Source organism: Pseudovirgaria hyperparasitica, assembly GCF_010093815.1.
Source record: "Pseudovirgaria hyperparasitica strain CBS 121739 unplaced genomic scaffold EJ05scaffold_3, whole genome shotgun sequence".
NCBI lineage: Eukaryota > Fungi > Ascomycota > Dothideomycetes > Acrospermales > Acrospermaceae > Pseudovirgaria > Pseudovirgaria hyperparasitica.
The window spans coordinates 1,578,253-1,592,346 of NW_022985551.1; the positions used below are offsets into that span (position 1 = coordinate 1,578,253).

The 14,094-nt window shown below is 52.8% G+C and overlaps 4 protein-coding genes across 4 annotated transcripts; 1 reads left to right on the forward strand and 3 right to left on the reverse strand.

Moving 5' to 3' along the window:
• Window positions 1–466: 466 nt before the first annotated feature.
• On the forward strand, window positions 467–2,324 carry EJ05DRAFT_536033 (uncharacterized protein; the record flags this gene model as incomplete). Its single annotated transcript, XM_033749285.1, has 1 exon — window positions 467–2,324. Exon 1 carries the CDS (start codon window positions 825–827, stop codon window positions 2,322–2,324), a length of 1,500 nt encoding a protein of 499 aa, XP_033603667.1. The 5' UTR covers window positions 467–824.
• A 467-nt stretch (window positions 2,325–2,791) lies between these two features.
• EJ05DRAFT_256786 (uncharacterized protein) lies at window positions 2,792–3,843 on the reverse strand. The gene is made up of 3 exons (XM_033740219.1): window positions 3,476–3,843; window positions 3,259–3,414; window positions 2,792–2,966 (listed from the first exon to the last, which is right to left on the reverse strand). The coding sequence occupies exons 1-3, from the start codon at window positions 3,749–3,751 to the stop codon at window positions 2,916–2,918; spliced, it is 483 nt and encodes a 160-aa protein (XP_033603668.1). The 5' UTR covers window positions 3,752–3,843; the 3' UTR covers window positions 2,792–2,915.
• Window positions 3,844–8,603: 4,760 nt separating this feature from the next.
• Window positions 8,604–10,331, reverse strand: EJ05DRAFT_435209 (uncharacterized protein; the record flags this gene model as incomplete). Its single annotated transcript, XM_033741689.1, has 2 exons — window positions 8,604–8,688; window positions 8,761–10,331. 2 exons carry the CDS (start codon window positions 10,329–10,331, stop codon window positions 8,604–8,606), a joined length of 1,656 nt encoding a protein of 551 aa, XP_033603669.1.
• Window positions 10,332–11,634: 1,303 nt separating this feature from the next.
• EJ05DRAFT_256926 (MFS general substrate transporter) lies at window positions 11,635–13,858 on the reverse strand. Its single transcript, XM_033740220.1, has 3 exons — window positions 13,652–13,858; window positions 13,136–13,501; window positions 11,635–13,076 (listed from the first exon to the last, which is right to left on the reverse strand). Exons 1-3 carry the CDS (start codon window positions 13,740–13,742, stop codon window positions 11,878–11,880), a joined length of 1,656 nt encoding a protein of 551 aa, XP_033603670.1. The 5' UTR covers window positions 13,743–13,858; the 3' UTR covers window positions 11,635–11,877.
• Between the last annotated feature and the right edge of the window lie 236 nt (window positions 13,859–14,094).

A 14,094-nucleotide genomic window follows, 5' to 3' on the forward strand; every position in this document is an offset into this window, starting at 1 on the left:
GACGGATTTTTACGTTTTTACCTTTTTTTTCCTTTTACTGGCGATACCGGGTGGTACTGGGTTTTAATGGTCATGTGACATGTGGACTGCAAACTGCAAACTGCAGTGCAAAAGACGAAACGTCGGTATATATATTTATATAGCTCGCAGCCTCGCAGCCTCTGAGCCTCGCAGATTCAACACCGCGACGGGTGTCTTTGCGCGAGGGGCGGTCTTCCCCCCGTTAGCCGGCAGTCTGGCACGGGGACAATGAGTAGACTATAGATTTATGCTATTAGTATGATCTTTCTGGCATGGCATGACCTCGCTGCTGTTTTGAAAGAGCCCATCTTCTGTGTGCGCAAGGGACGATGTTATGATGTGTTGTCTCGCGCCCGCCCGGCGGCTTACCGGATTGGGCGTCCCGGGGCTGCTCGACGTACCTACCTAACATGGTATGTAGCATGACCTCTGACCTGCAACGTCCCCGCATTATATTATATATATCGTCTACAACGACGTTCTGTTGTGCCTCTTATAAACGATATACTGCCGTTACCTTGGGGTTCTTAGCACACGAAATTATAATCACCGTTCTGCTGGGTAAGATACAAGGCGGATCCAGACGTTGACTTCGACATTGTTGCAAAGGACACTGCTATAACGACGACATCAACGACAATCACGACGACAATCACGACAATCACGACCACAATCACGACCACAATCACGACCACAATCACGACCACAATCACGACCACAATCACGACCACAATCACGACCACAATCACGTCGACATCAACGACAATCACATCACCCACCACTACCACCACCAACCCCAAAAAATGCCCTCCCAACTCCCCCTCCCCCACCCAATCTCCTCCCTCGACACCCCCTCAATGCTAATCTCCCTCCCCGCCCTCGAATCAAACATCACCTCCCTCTTCTCCCTCCTCGCCGCCTCCCAATCCCCCAACACCAAAAACAAAATCTCCGTCCGCCCCCACCTCAAAACCACCAAATCCCCACACATCGCCCACAGACTCACCCGCGCCGGCGCCCGCGGGTTCTGCGTCGCCAAGGTCTCGGAGGCAGAAGTCATGCTCGACGCGGGTGTGACGGATCTGTTGATTACCACCGAGGTGGTGGGCGAGGTCAAGGTTGCGAGGGTGGTGGAGCTTGTGCGGCGTGTGGAGGGGATCAATCTGGCTCGGGCTCGGGCTCGGGCTCGGGCTCAGGCTCAGAAGGATGGAGAGGAGGAAGGAGAGGAGGGAGATGGAGACGGAGAAGGGGAAGCAAGAATATGCTGCGTGGTAGACTGTCCCGCCGGCGCCGACGCGCTGAACCACGCCCTCGCCCTCGCCTCCCCTTCCCCCCAATCCACGCCTCTAACCCTCGACATCCTCCTCGACATCAACACCGGCACCCACCGCACCGGCCTACCCCCCGGCCTCCCCACCCTCCACCTCGCGCAACACATCCTCACGCAAACCCCGCACCTCCACATCCGCGGCATCCAAGGCTACGAAGGCCACGCACAGCACATCCACCCTGCATCTGCGCGGCGCGCCGCGTGCGAGGAGAGTCTGGCATTGCTTACTGGTACGGCGCGGCTGTTGAGGGGGGAAGGGGTGGATGTGGGCGTGGTGTCGTGTGGGGGCACGGGCACGGTGCGGGTTTGTGCGGAGTGGGTGGATGGCGTGGATGGGGTGACGGGCGTGACGGAGGTGCAGCCGGGGAGCTTTGTGGGCATGGATGCGGATTATTTGGATGTGGTTTGGGGGGGAGGGGCGTGGAATGCGGAGGAGGAGGGGGATGGAAAGGGGGATGGAAAGGGGGGAAAGGGGAATGAGGGTGATGGAAAGGAGGAGGGAAAGGGTGATGGAAAGGAGGAAAAGGAAAAGGAAAAGGAAGAAGAAAACGGCAAATTCAAACCCGCACTATGGATCCTAAGCACAGTCATCAGCGGACCCTGGGACGTCGACGTCGACGACAACGACGACCAGCACCCCGAAACAGGACAGAAACAACCCCCCAACCGTCCCCGCCCCCGCCGCCGCCGCGCAGTAATAGACGCCGGCCTGAAATCACTCACCACCGACAGCGGGCCCGCGCGCGTCTGGCAGCGTCCCGGCGTGACATACGAGCCGCTCGGCGACGAGCACGGCGGACTGACCTGGGACGCGGACAGCGATCCACAGGGCGGATTCGCGTGGGGCGAGCGCGTGCTGCTTGTGCCGAGTCATATCGATCCGACGGTCAATCTGCATGATGTCTTTTATGCTTGTCGGGACGGGCTGGTGGAGGAGGTGTGGCCGGTTGTTGGGAGGGGGATGGTGCAGTGATTACAGGTGGTTCTTTTTTGTTTTTTTTTGTTTTTTTTTGGGGGGAGGGTATGTGGAATGAGGGGTTTAGGGTTTGTGGTTTGTGGTTTGCGGCATGTCGTACAATCATGATACATGATGATGCCTATTTGAGATAGGAGTAGGCTAGTAGCTTGATCTGAGCAGTCTTGTCTCAAATCACCTCAAGCCCAACTCCCCAACACCAACGAAACAAAACAAAAGAAAACACAAGTGTCCATCGTCGGTCCATTGACCCATTCGCACCCTTCTCCGCAAACCCTTTCCCCATTCCAAAGACGCTGTAAACTCCCTTCGCTAACCCTTCCGAGCCGCGTCGCAAACATATCAGACTCACCTCACGTTCCTAGGCCAAAACGCTTCGTACATTCCCCCCCAACCCGGCACACCCGCGCAATCAGCCGCTTATGGCCCTCGTGATCATAGCCCTCGGCGGCGACATACCAGACCGCGCCCGACAACCAAGCAATTCCCGGTTCTCCTTCTCCTCCTCCCTCTCCTCCTTCTTCCGCAACCGCGGTGGTGGCAACGAGCGCTTGGACACGCCCGCGCTCCGTGTAAGTCTTCGTGTCTTCACTTCCGCTTCCGCTTCCGCTTCCACTTTCGCTTTTGCTTTTGCTTTCGCTGTCCCCTGTCGATGTGCCGTCGCCGTCGAACGCGCCGCTGTACCCCGCTTTACAGCCTGTTTCCGGCGTCGCGTCTTCTGCTCCTCGCGCAACACACCAGCAACAGCCACAGCCACAGCCGCTCCTCCATCACCCTGCCCCTTCATCTCAACCAGATGTTCAAACAACCCACGAAGCTGGTCGGGCTTGCTGATATCATAGATGCGTGTCTCGTCATCAATATCGTCGACGGCCAGCTCTCCAGAGGTCAGAAGGTCTGCAAGATCCCGCCCTTTATACGTCAAATTCGCGGTTGGGTGCTGGGCGAGGTCAAACACGATGTTGGGCTTGCATTCGTCGCTGTCAAGCACGACGCATGATGTTTCCATTTTCTTGAAGAAGTCGTCGATGTCGGTGGTGAGGTAGCGGAGGAGGGGACTGATTACGAGACGGGCGAGGGCCGGGTGCTGGGGATTGTGTTAGATGATGAGAAGGCGTTTGAGGAGGGAGAAGGGGAGGATGACTCACGTCGAATGTAATTCCCCCACCATCATCTCTGCCCTGATTGGGCGCGAGGCGAAACGCGCGGCACATGTTTGTCAGTCCGTCGAATTGCCAGTCACGCTCCATGTCGTCGTGTGCTTGTTGTAGGAAAGGGTCAGTGGTGCGCGGATTCCATATCTCCGTCACGCTGGCTACTTTGTCCATGAGAGGGTACATCTCCGGCGGCGTGTGGAAGAATAGATCCAGTAGATATGTAACTATGCTGTAAAGAATAGGCTTGTCGTCATCTAGGTGGAACATCTTTCGTTCGAGCGGACTGACCACTGCAACAACCCTGTCCGCCAGATTATCTGGTATGATATCCTTGAGCTGCGAGAAACTTGTGTATCTTCGGAAAGGCTGAGCAGAAACTACGACCGGGTATTCGAAGTCCTGGGGTAAGCATGTTAGCGAAAGCAAGGCTCACGCAGAGTTGACAAATGAAGTTATGCATATATACATACCAGCATCAGTATTTGCGAATTTTGCTGGCTCTGGATGTTGATACTAAAGTCAAAAACGCGCAGAACATCGGTGATGGCAGATCGGATCATACCGTCGTCGAAGAGGCGTAGACCATATTGCAAGAACGACGGAGTTGCCGAGTCGTGGTTTTTGAGTATCGTGAGGAGGTCGGATTCCTTACAGCCGTTACCGAGTACGCGTGATGACATGGTGAGAGCAGTATAATAGAGTGGACAGTATAGTATGATCAGATCTTTGAGTGGTGGTGTTGAGCAGAAGATGTGTGTGTGTGTGTGTAGGAGAGAAAGAGGAAGAAGGCAAGTTGGGAGCTGAAGTGAAGTGACGCTCAATTACGTCAGCAAGCTCAAACAACCTACCAAACTTGGTGGAATGTTGAGCCAAGGCGCTAACATGTATGAGTCACGTGGTTGGAGTGCCTTCGGGTAAAATCTGCGGCGTGAGTCATGCATGGAAGTGTCACGTGTGTTTTCTTGTCACGCTGATTGGCCATAGAGTATCTATCTGCTCCCAACTCCCAACGCCCTGCTCCCTACTCAATGAGTGTTGACGACAACATACGGTGAATACACACAAAGTTGCCTTCTTCTACTTACTCTCCTCCGCACTGGACACAATTGATCTCTGGTTTACCAGCTTCTGGCCTGATCCCGATTCATGGTAGTCTTCTCCCTTGTCGGACAGCTCACAAGGGAGTCCACAAGCCATGCTGTGCCTCAAGGCAACTAACTTGACTGGCTCCGATAGACTCTTACCTGGTCTTTTGCTTGAGCGGTGCTAGGGTCTCCCAGCCAATACTGTGTGAACAACAAACAGCATATGGCCAGCAATGGAGTTTGTCCGGCGGCAAATAACAGGGTCCAGACCTCGTCGCCATCTTACTGGGTGATGCACAGGCTGAAGCCTGCAGTCTGTGGAGTGAAGTGCAGACTGAGGCCGGCGCGAGAGCTAGCCTTGCAAAACAATGGGATCCAATATTCTGCACAGCCTCCTTCAAGGCAACAGGTAAAACACCAACCATCAGACGGAAGCTAGGTAGCTCCACCCTGGCGCTTACTCGCGCTTGGACACACTACTAGATAGAGCTGCCTTGCCTACCACACATCACCGCTGTTCGTCCTGCCTTGAGTCCTGAGAAGAAAGTTCCCGACAGTCTCTGTGCATCCAGGTAGACAAGTCTTTAGCAACACATACAACATGGATACCGAGCATTCCTCCATGCTTCAACGTGACGAATCTGAGGAAGTCGAAGCTGTCTATTTTCCAAGAGGAGAGCGACGACCTGATGAGCTTCCCCAGGGGCGGTATATTGACCGAACGCTTGAGGCCGATATCACGTGCGCGGAGTCATCTGGACAACCACCGGCTAAGTATCAGAAGCAGAGCGCAGATGAGAAAGCAGCTACAGCAGAAGTCACCCCAAGGAAGTTTTGGACTCCGAGTGAGTGGGCCACCAAGCAATTGGAGTTCTGTCATGTTGTATTCTGTGTCAAGCAAACAGACAGGAGCTTAATCTGTCCCCCCGACTGGGTCGATGATCAGCTATTAGACTATCTGCTTCTAAACATGGAGATAAGTCCAAAAGATGTAAAGCAAGACACAGTCACTGGCACCGGATACCCGAACCGGGTTGCAAGACTGCATGCTAATTACGAGTTGCGGAAGCACTTGCCACCTGGCCGTAACGCTTATTCAGCATTGTCAAGCATCATTCAGAGAAAGAGAAAGAAAGGAGATGAAGATGGGGACGGAGATGAAGAGGAGGACGAGACGGAATCTGAACTCGAATTCGAAATGAGCGACGAGGAACCCACACAAACTGCGTCGCGTTCCGGCCGGAAGAAAGAACGTTACCGGAACGACCTTACGCCCCATGATGTTTTCCCGGACAACTACCCGGAGGACTACGTGCTTGAGCGTCACCAAACTAAGTCGGGCACAACTTCACCCACTCTTAGTCAAGAGGCTAAGGATGAGACTTATGTGGACAACCACATGCGACAGTTCTTGCATGAGTCACTGAATGCAAAATTGGGAGAGCAGTGGCCGGCTAATGATAAATACGTGACCCTGTGAGTACTGCTGCACCGAAAGTGAAGTTTGTCTGTGTTGATTCTTGGGCTTTATTAGTGAGCAGAATCAATATCCTTTCGCGATCTTCGGAAGAAACGTATATACCAAGCCCGACTTCTTTGTCACACGGCGCCCCAACGAACCGTGTCTCGTAGTCGAGGTAGGCATTCGGGCGGTAGTGAAGTGAGATGTTAGACATAGTCTGACTGTGCCCAGAATAAACAGTTGCATCATAGCTATTCAGTTCCAAACCTTCATGGTCAGCTAGTCGCAGAAGCCATCGGAATTGCAACAAACAGATACGCATACCTACATGAACAGGGGCATCGAATCGTTGACCCTATGGAGGTAAGTCAGCTTACCTGTCGAATGTGCCGCAATCTATAATAAATCTAACTGTTTCATAGATAACATTGATATCGTGCGTCCATTTTACTGCCAAGCTCTACAAGGTGTACATTCCGGAGTCCTATCTGGAATGGTCCTCTCGAGCCCGATCATTATCAAGTCGTCCACCAGCACCAGGATATCTAAAGGTCGTGAGGGAGAGTCAGTTGTACGATCTGAAAAGCATGATCGGTTCGTCAGCGATGCTCAATCGAATATTACATATCTTTCCACACCCACAGCCGCAGCCACAGCCACAGCAAACTGCATCCTAGGGAGCGGTCACGAGCCATGATTACGCACACCGGTCCAGCGTTATCGATACAGCAGGCACAATTGGCAACAAGCAGGACCTAGGAATACACGCTGCCCATAGAGCTGGTGTGTCGAACGGAGAACCGGGTTTAAAGGACGGATGGGTATCGGCGAAACAGGTGTCCCTTTCAGGAATATATAGTCCTCAATGTATCTAGCAATTGCCGCTCTCGGAGAAGGATGTGGCTTTGAGGGAGAGTTCCCCCTGTTTTTCAAACACACTCGTTAGACTCCTCCACTTTTACCCAATTACTCGGTTTGACATGATCGCACACACACACATACAACAGCCCATACAACAGCCCATACAACAGCCTACACAACAGCCCATACAACAGCCCATACAACCAACACCCATGCCCAAAACACATCCCTGAAATACAACCAGCAATGTATCCCTGAAATATATCCCTAGAACACATACCTAAAACACAAACTTAAGAACTACCAACCTCCTCCTCCCCCTTCCTCCTCTACCCCTTTAGTACCTCCACCCACCAGCCATGCACACACATACATAGAAATCAAGCCAAACTAGTCAACATACAACACTTATACCCGTGTCCGCTCCTCCTCTAGTATAATCTATAAGGTGCTTTTGTATTCTCTAGGGGGACGGAGTAGTTCTTCTTACTTCTCCTCCTCCTCCTCCTTCTTCTTCTCCTTCTCCTCCTCCTTCTTCTTCTTCTATCCCCTTATTCTCCTCCTCCTCCTCCTCCTCCTCCTCCTTCTCCTTCTTCTCTTCCTCTTTATTCTTCTCCTTTTTGTTCTCTTCCTCCTCCTCCTTCTTCATACTTCTTCTTACTTCTCCTTCTTCTCCCTCCTTCTCCTTCTTCTAATTCTCCTTCTTCTTCTTCTTCTTCTTCTTCTTCTCCTCCCTACCCCTATTCTATTCTGTTCTATTCTATTCTATTCCATCCTATTCGATTATATAGATGAAGAAGAAAGAAACATATTTCAAAACACGCACATGCACATGCACATGCACGCACGCACGCATGCACATACACATGCACGCACGCATGTAAGCATACACGCACGCATGCACACAACACACGCACGCACATATACACACACGCACACGCACACATGCACGCACGCACATACACATACACATACACACGCACGCATATGCACGCACGCACACGCACGCACGCACGCATGCACGCATGTACGCATACTCTACAAGGTAGTAGGAAATGAAACTGTCTTGTAACGGTCTGGTAATTGTCTGATATTGCCTGGAATTCTATCATCTGGCATTCCATCCATCCACGCATCCACGCATCCACGCATCCACGCATCCACGCATCCACGCATCCATCCCTCTATCCATCCATCCATCCATCCATGCATCCACGCATCCATCCCTCTATCCATCCATCCATCCATCCATCCATCCATCCATCCATCCACGCATCCAAGTCTCAATCCAAGAAGCCCAAACAGAAAAGCAGCCATTCAAAAAGCACACGGGCAAATACACAAAGCACACGCCAATCTCCTACAACAACAATCCAGAACGCGAGCAGTGTACTGTACTGTACTGTACTGTACTGTAGATGGTAGTAATCGCATAATGCAGAGTCCATGTATACAAAGCCCCCAGGCCCCAAGGCCCCAAACACCGTGTATGTCTAGTCTAGTATAGTATAGTGTACGTAAGGAAGGAAGGAAAAGGGACGCCGATGGCGACGTCACTACCACTGTGATCACTACCGATACCATATCATAACCACAACACCCACAATGACCACCACCACCACCACCACCACCACCACCACGCCCACAATGACCACAATACCATCACCACACCCACACCCATCACCATCACACCCCTCACCAAAACCCCCTCTCAAAACGCCGGCAAAAACCCACTCTCAATCAAACTCTCACTAGCAACATAACTAAACCCGCCAAACGGATTATTCTCACCCATCCTAACATCCCCATCCACCGCCACACCAGCACCACCACAACCAGCATCCCCACCACCACCACCACCCCCAAACCCCAGCCCCACCCCACAACCAACCGGACTCAAACTCAACCCCACAAACTCCGGATCAAAATTCTCCGCGAGCGCGGGATCCGTAATAACAGGCACAATCGGCGGCACAAGCTCCTTGCGCTCAAGCGCCCGCCAATCAATCCTGCGAAAAAACCGATGCCCCTTAATCGTGCCCAAGTCCCTCGGCATATTCGCGCCGAGGCGCTTCTTCGGATTCTTATTCAACAAGCGGGTGAGAATGTCCTTTGCGTCGAGGCTGAGGAAGTAGGGCAGGTGGGGCTTCGCCTTGAGGATCTTCTCCTGGATCTTGGTGGTGTTGTTGGCGGTGAAGGGGGCGGAGCCGGTCATGAGGTCGACGCCGAGGGCGCCGAGCGACCACCAGTCGACGGCCATGCCGTAGGGGGCTTCGCGGACGACCTCGGGGGCCATGTACTCGATTGTGCCGAGCATGGACTTGCACTCGCTGCCCTCGACCGAGACCTTGGACAGGCCAAAGTCCGTGAGGAGGAGGTGGCCGTCGGCGTCGAGGAGGATGTTTTCGGGCTTGAGGTCGCGGTAGACGACGCCGAGGTTGAAGTGCAGGTGCTCGAGTGCCAGGACCATTTCGGCCATGTAAAAGGCCGACTTTTCCTCGTCGAACATCTTCTCCGCGCTGAGGTGGTGGAAGAGCTCGCCGCCTTGGGCGTATTCGAGAATGAGGTAGAGCTTCTCCTGGTCCTGGAAGGCGTAGTAGAGCTTCACGATGAAGGGGTGGCGGTTCACGCTCTCTAGGATGGCGCGTTCGGATTTGGTGTGCTCGATCAACCGTTTGTGAACGGTCAGGGAAGCTTTGCGAAACTGCTTCTGTGCGTACAGCCGACCGGTCCCACGCTGCCGGACGAGCAAGACTGTACCGTATGCGCCCTTTCCAAGGCAGTTTAGGGGCTCAAAGTCGGCGGCGGTCATCTTGCGCGACATGGTCGGTCGGCGCGAAGCAGCCAGGTCCACAGTTAGTGCAGACTTTGGTGGCTCCGTGGCATCAGGACTCATGAAATCCTCTTCCAGGCCGATTTCATACGTCTCCGTTTCGGTTCGGTCGCTGTCGCTACCGGTCGATATACCACTTTCGGTGCTCATAGTGGTGTTGCTCTCGCATCTCTGCAGCAGTTGTGCAGGAGTCTCCGCACCATTCAAGGCTTGGCTAATACTCAGATGCTCAAGCTGCTGCTTCAGCGCGCTAATGCCAGATGGGCCTGTTTGGGGTCGAAGTGCTGGGCTGTTCGTGATACTCGAGTATGCGGTGCTGGGTCCTATTCTAGGCGTACTCAGCGCCGAGATGTCCGACTCCTCTCCGGCCGAAGCACCGGGGGTGTGGAAGCCTCGTGTAACTGTCGTAGCTGGTGCTCCGGCCTTTGCGTTGCGCTTCTTTTTCTTCTTCTGCTTTGCTGCATTGCGAGCGACTTCTTCGATGTTGATCTTACCAGCTCCTTCAGTCCTCTGAGCGGATGGTGTGCGTAACATCCTCGGTGCCTGTGGGGACATGATGGTGATGGGCGGGGTCCCAGTCTGACGGCGATCCACGACGTCATCCATGGCAAAGTCGTGTAGCGACATTATGATTGTACTGTTGATCGAGTATTCCTTGTAATATACGTGGAGGTATAACGCAGCCAAGTATGTGCAGGTCGTAAATTAAAAGTATAGATAGGTCGGAGTCGGAAATTGCGCTCCAAAGACGTTTTTAGGGTTCCGTAGAAATAAGCTTTCACATCTGCTCGTCCAGTCCCTCGCTTTCCAAGGCCCTGTAGAATACCTGATCTGGGAAATTTGCGGCACCTTAAGAGACAAAGTCCTTGACGCCTGCTTGTGTTCACCGCCGCCCTTTCACTTCTTTCCCACACTTGCTACCAACGTCGGACCTGCCCCAGTATTACCGTCCGCCCTGTTCAAGGCGGACCGTCCGCCAGTAGCCAAAGCAGCGATGCGAAGCTGGCGTCGGTATGCGAGATCTCGAGTGTCAGGACTCGATCAGGGAGAGCAGCACAGGCAACGTCGCGACAGCGAGCAAGTTGGAAGCGTGTGGGAAAAGTCGTGACAGGGCCCATAGATGGTGGTAGTGGTCGATAAGGTGTCTCTTTCAAAGGTCAGGGTGTCTCTGACCGCGCGGTAGTATGTCGTTGTTATCCGGAATGTTGGGGGTGGGAAGGGGTGAAAAGCAGGAAACAAAGTCGGAGAATAATGACTGTCGACCGTCTTAGTCAGGCAACAATTTTCAGCCGCCCTTCGTTCCCCAGACTGAGCCGTATCGGGTTAGCGTGGCAGCCGGACACACCTCGGCTCGGCCCTATCGAGAATGGGAAAGTGTGTACAGTACAAAACGCCATCGCCATCGTCTCTCGCACGTGCTGTAGATCGTCCATCTCTGTCGCCATCTTTATATTTAGCATACACATCAACACTACCATCGATCCTAATCCTTAGTCATCTCGAACCATCATCATCCTTGCCGAACATCATTCAGACAGCAACAGACTGCGTGTTTTGCAACCCAAAAGCTGTGAATGCGCGCACCCAGTCAATGCGCATCCCACTGTCTTGTCTGGCCATGCTTGTGCATATGCACAAAGAGGCAGCATGCGGTTATGTAATGTAATGCAATGCGATGCGATGCGACGTGGGCAAGATCAACGAGTACAGGGATGTAGGAGAAACACGTGCTAGCATGAGATGTGTATATTAGATGATCTATCTCATTCTATAATCAGTCAATCAACGACATGCCATCTGGCCTCCCTTGGGAAACACAATGACTGGTGAACCGAAAACGCCATGCAGTGAAACTCCGAACACGCTAAATGGACTTGAACTGTAATTAGCGTGACAACTGCAGACAATTTTTGCAAAAGCAAAGACCGGAAAGTAGGCGCTCAAACAGTGTGGTATCGCGCTCTACTCTGTCACCTTTCGCACAACGCCGTAAAACCACAAACATGCATAACTCATTAATAACTTCGTGAACGCATTACCGGAATGAAGAACGTAATCAGGCGGGAGGTCTTGGGCCACAGATCGTCAAAGGCCGTGAAATGACAAGCTTCTGTGTCGTTGTATACCGATATCAAGGACGGCTCGCGAATGCTCAGACTTCCTCTTCACAGTCAAAGTCATCATCGACTAGGATACGCACGACTTCATGCTTTTGTACGACCTCTCCTGGGAGGAAGCGGCAAGGGGCAGCGGTGTGCACTCTTGTCTCTTCAATACGAGTCTTGCGTCGCATAAAAGGGAGCTGACAAGCGCCAGCAATGGCGATAAGGGCACTTGCCCACCACGCCAAAGCAGTAAAGTCAAGCTCGCTTCCGTAGCCATAGAGAAGACCTGCGATTGGACTGGCGAGTGTGCGGCATGCAGCGCCAGTGCTGGCAGCCAGACCATTGATCTTGCCAAGATGAGAAGGCGCGGGCGTAGACTCTTTGAGGAGGATGAGAAGAAGGGGGTAGGCGACGATGGAGAACAGGTTTCGGACAGCCAGGCACGCATAGATGCCAGGGTAGAGAAGGTGTTCGGGGAGGATGGAGAGGTAGGGTACAATGACATATGCGATAGGGTGGCCCACAGTGACCGCGATGAAGAGTTGCCAGATACCGAGCCACGAGGCGAGTAGTGGAAAGACAATGGCCTGGATGACAAGAGCAATGAGGCCATTGACACTCATGATGAGGCCAACATCTTGGACGGACAAGCCGAGACCACCAGCCAAGAAGCCGTTGTCAGTCCCAAGCAGAGAACGGTCATCTACGCGCTTGTCTTGGAAGAAGATGGGCAAGAGGTGATCATATGTCATTGAGTGGTAAGTGAAGATACCAAGAGCCACAACGAGCATGACGATTCTCTTGCTAAAGACTTTTGTGTCCGAGGCCGAATGGACAGAGGCAGGCCGTCCATCAGCTTTGACGTGCCAGGTTTCCTCTTGGGAAACATTGACTTGGTCAAACGTACCATACGACTCGGTGGCCAGATTGGCAGCGGCATGGGACATTGCGCCTGATGTTGGCATCAAAGGAGTCTCAGCAGACGTGGTTTGCAAATCAGCTGGTGTGCTCCAGGGCTGCATATCAGGGTGGGTTTCATCAATGAAAAAGAAGCCAGCAAGGATTGAGCCCAAGAGCATCAATGCACAGAGAAGATTCGGCAGGAGGTAGGGAAAGCGCCCGAAAACACCATCAGATGCAAAGACGGATGGGAACATGACAGCAGGTTCAGCAAAATAGCCGCCAATTGACGGACCAACGATAGTTCCCACACTCCACACGAAAGGCATCACAGCATAGGCGCGAGCTGTGTCGCTGTCAGACTCACGTGAGGATATTTGCAATTGATGAGATTTGACAACTTACGTTCATGTTCTGGCTTGTGTACTAATTCACCGACCATAGTCTGGATGACGCCAATGTTTCCATTGAGCATGCCTCCGAGAGCCCTACCGAGAAGAGCGATCCAGAAGTTGGGGGCAAAGCCGACAACAAGCATAGATAGGAGGGTGCCTGCGCAACCGAATAGAAGCACAGGTTTTCGGCCTACACGATCAGAAAGACCGCCCCAGTACATGCCAGTGCATGCTTCGGCGAGGGCAAAAGCCGAGATGAGGAGACCAGCATAGAAGGCGGCATTCTTCTCGTCGGTGACGTGGTAGTGGAGGACGAGCTTCCAGGCGTAGGGGAAGATTGAGGTGAGAGCAACAGGCTCGGCAAGCCTAACAAGCGCTGTAGCAATTGTCAGATAGGCAATCAACATGTGGTTCTTTGTGATGTTCCATTTGATATGTTGTGTAGCAACGTGGGTGGTACAACAACAGCAACAACAAACGCCACACCACAAACAAGCAAGCAATTGACAGCGAAAGGTTGACTCACCTAAGAAGAAGAGCTGTGAGGTAGGAAAGATGTTAGGATCGCGACGAGATCTTGGCTGTTTGGTAAGATTCATAACCGCACGGCCTGGCATTGATCTTACGAAAGATGGCGGCACGCGACAGTGGAGAGAGATGGGTGGTGGTCGCTCTGTCGGCTAAATGCGGCACTAAACCGAGGGCTCTAATGCACGTCTGGACGAGTAAGGTTGCGTATGAAGCGTGAGTGGGGTGGAAGAGAGGAGCAGGTATGGATACAGCGGTCAATTGAAGAGAAGAAGAAGAAGAAGAAGAAGAAGAAGAGGAAAGGAAATTGAAGGTGAAGAAATGGAGTTTGGAGGGAGGAGGAGGAGGAGGAGGAGGACGAAAGTATCGGATTGCCGTTATCAGTCAATTGGTCCCACTAGCGCGCGAAGTCGGTGTCCACAGTGCTGGGATGGTCCGTGC

Bases quoted from the DNA above. Each gene is read 5' to 3' on its own strand.
- EJ05DRAFT_256786 (XM_033740219.1), bottom strand. From the start codon at position 3,751: ATGTTCCACCTAGATGACGACAAGCCTATTCTTTACAGCATAGTTACA. The intron at 3,415-3,475 runs GTGAGTCATCCT...CACAATCCCCAG, and splicing joins GTGGGGGAATTACATTCGAC to CACCCGGCCCTCGCCCGTCT. The intron at 2,967-3,258 runs GCGAATTTGACG...GACAGGGGACAG, and splicing joins ACCTCGCCCAGCACCCAACC to CGAAAGCAAAAGCAAAAGCG.
- EJ05DRAFT_256926 (XM_033740220.1), bottom strand. From the start codon at position 13,742: ATGCCAGGCCGTGCGGTTATGAATCTTACCAAACAGCCAAGATCTCGT. The intron at 13,502-13,651 runs GTGAGTCAACCT...CAATTGCTACAG, and splicing joins CTCACAGCTCTTCTTCTTAG to CGCTTGTTAGGCTTGCCGAG. The intron at 13,077-13,135 runs GTAAGTTGTCAA...ACAGCGACACAG, and splicing joins ACACAAGCCAGAACATGAAC to CTCGCGCCTATGCTGTGATG.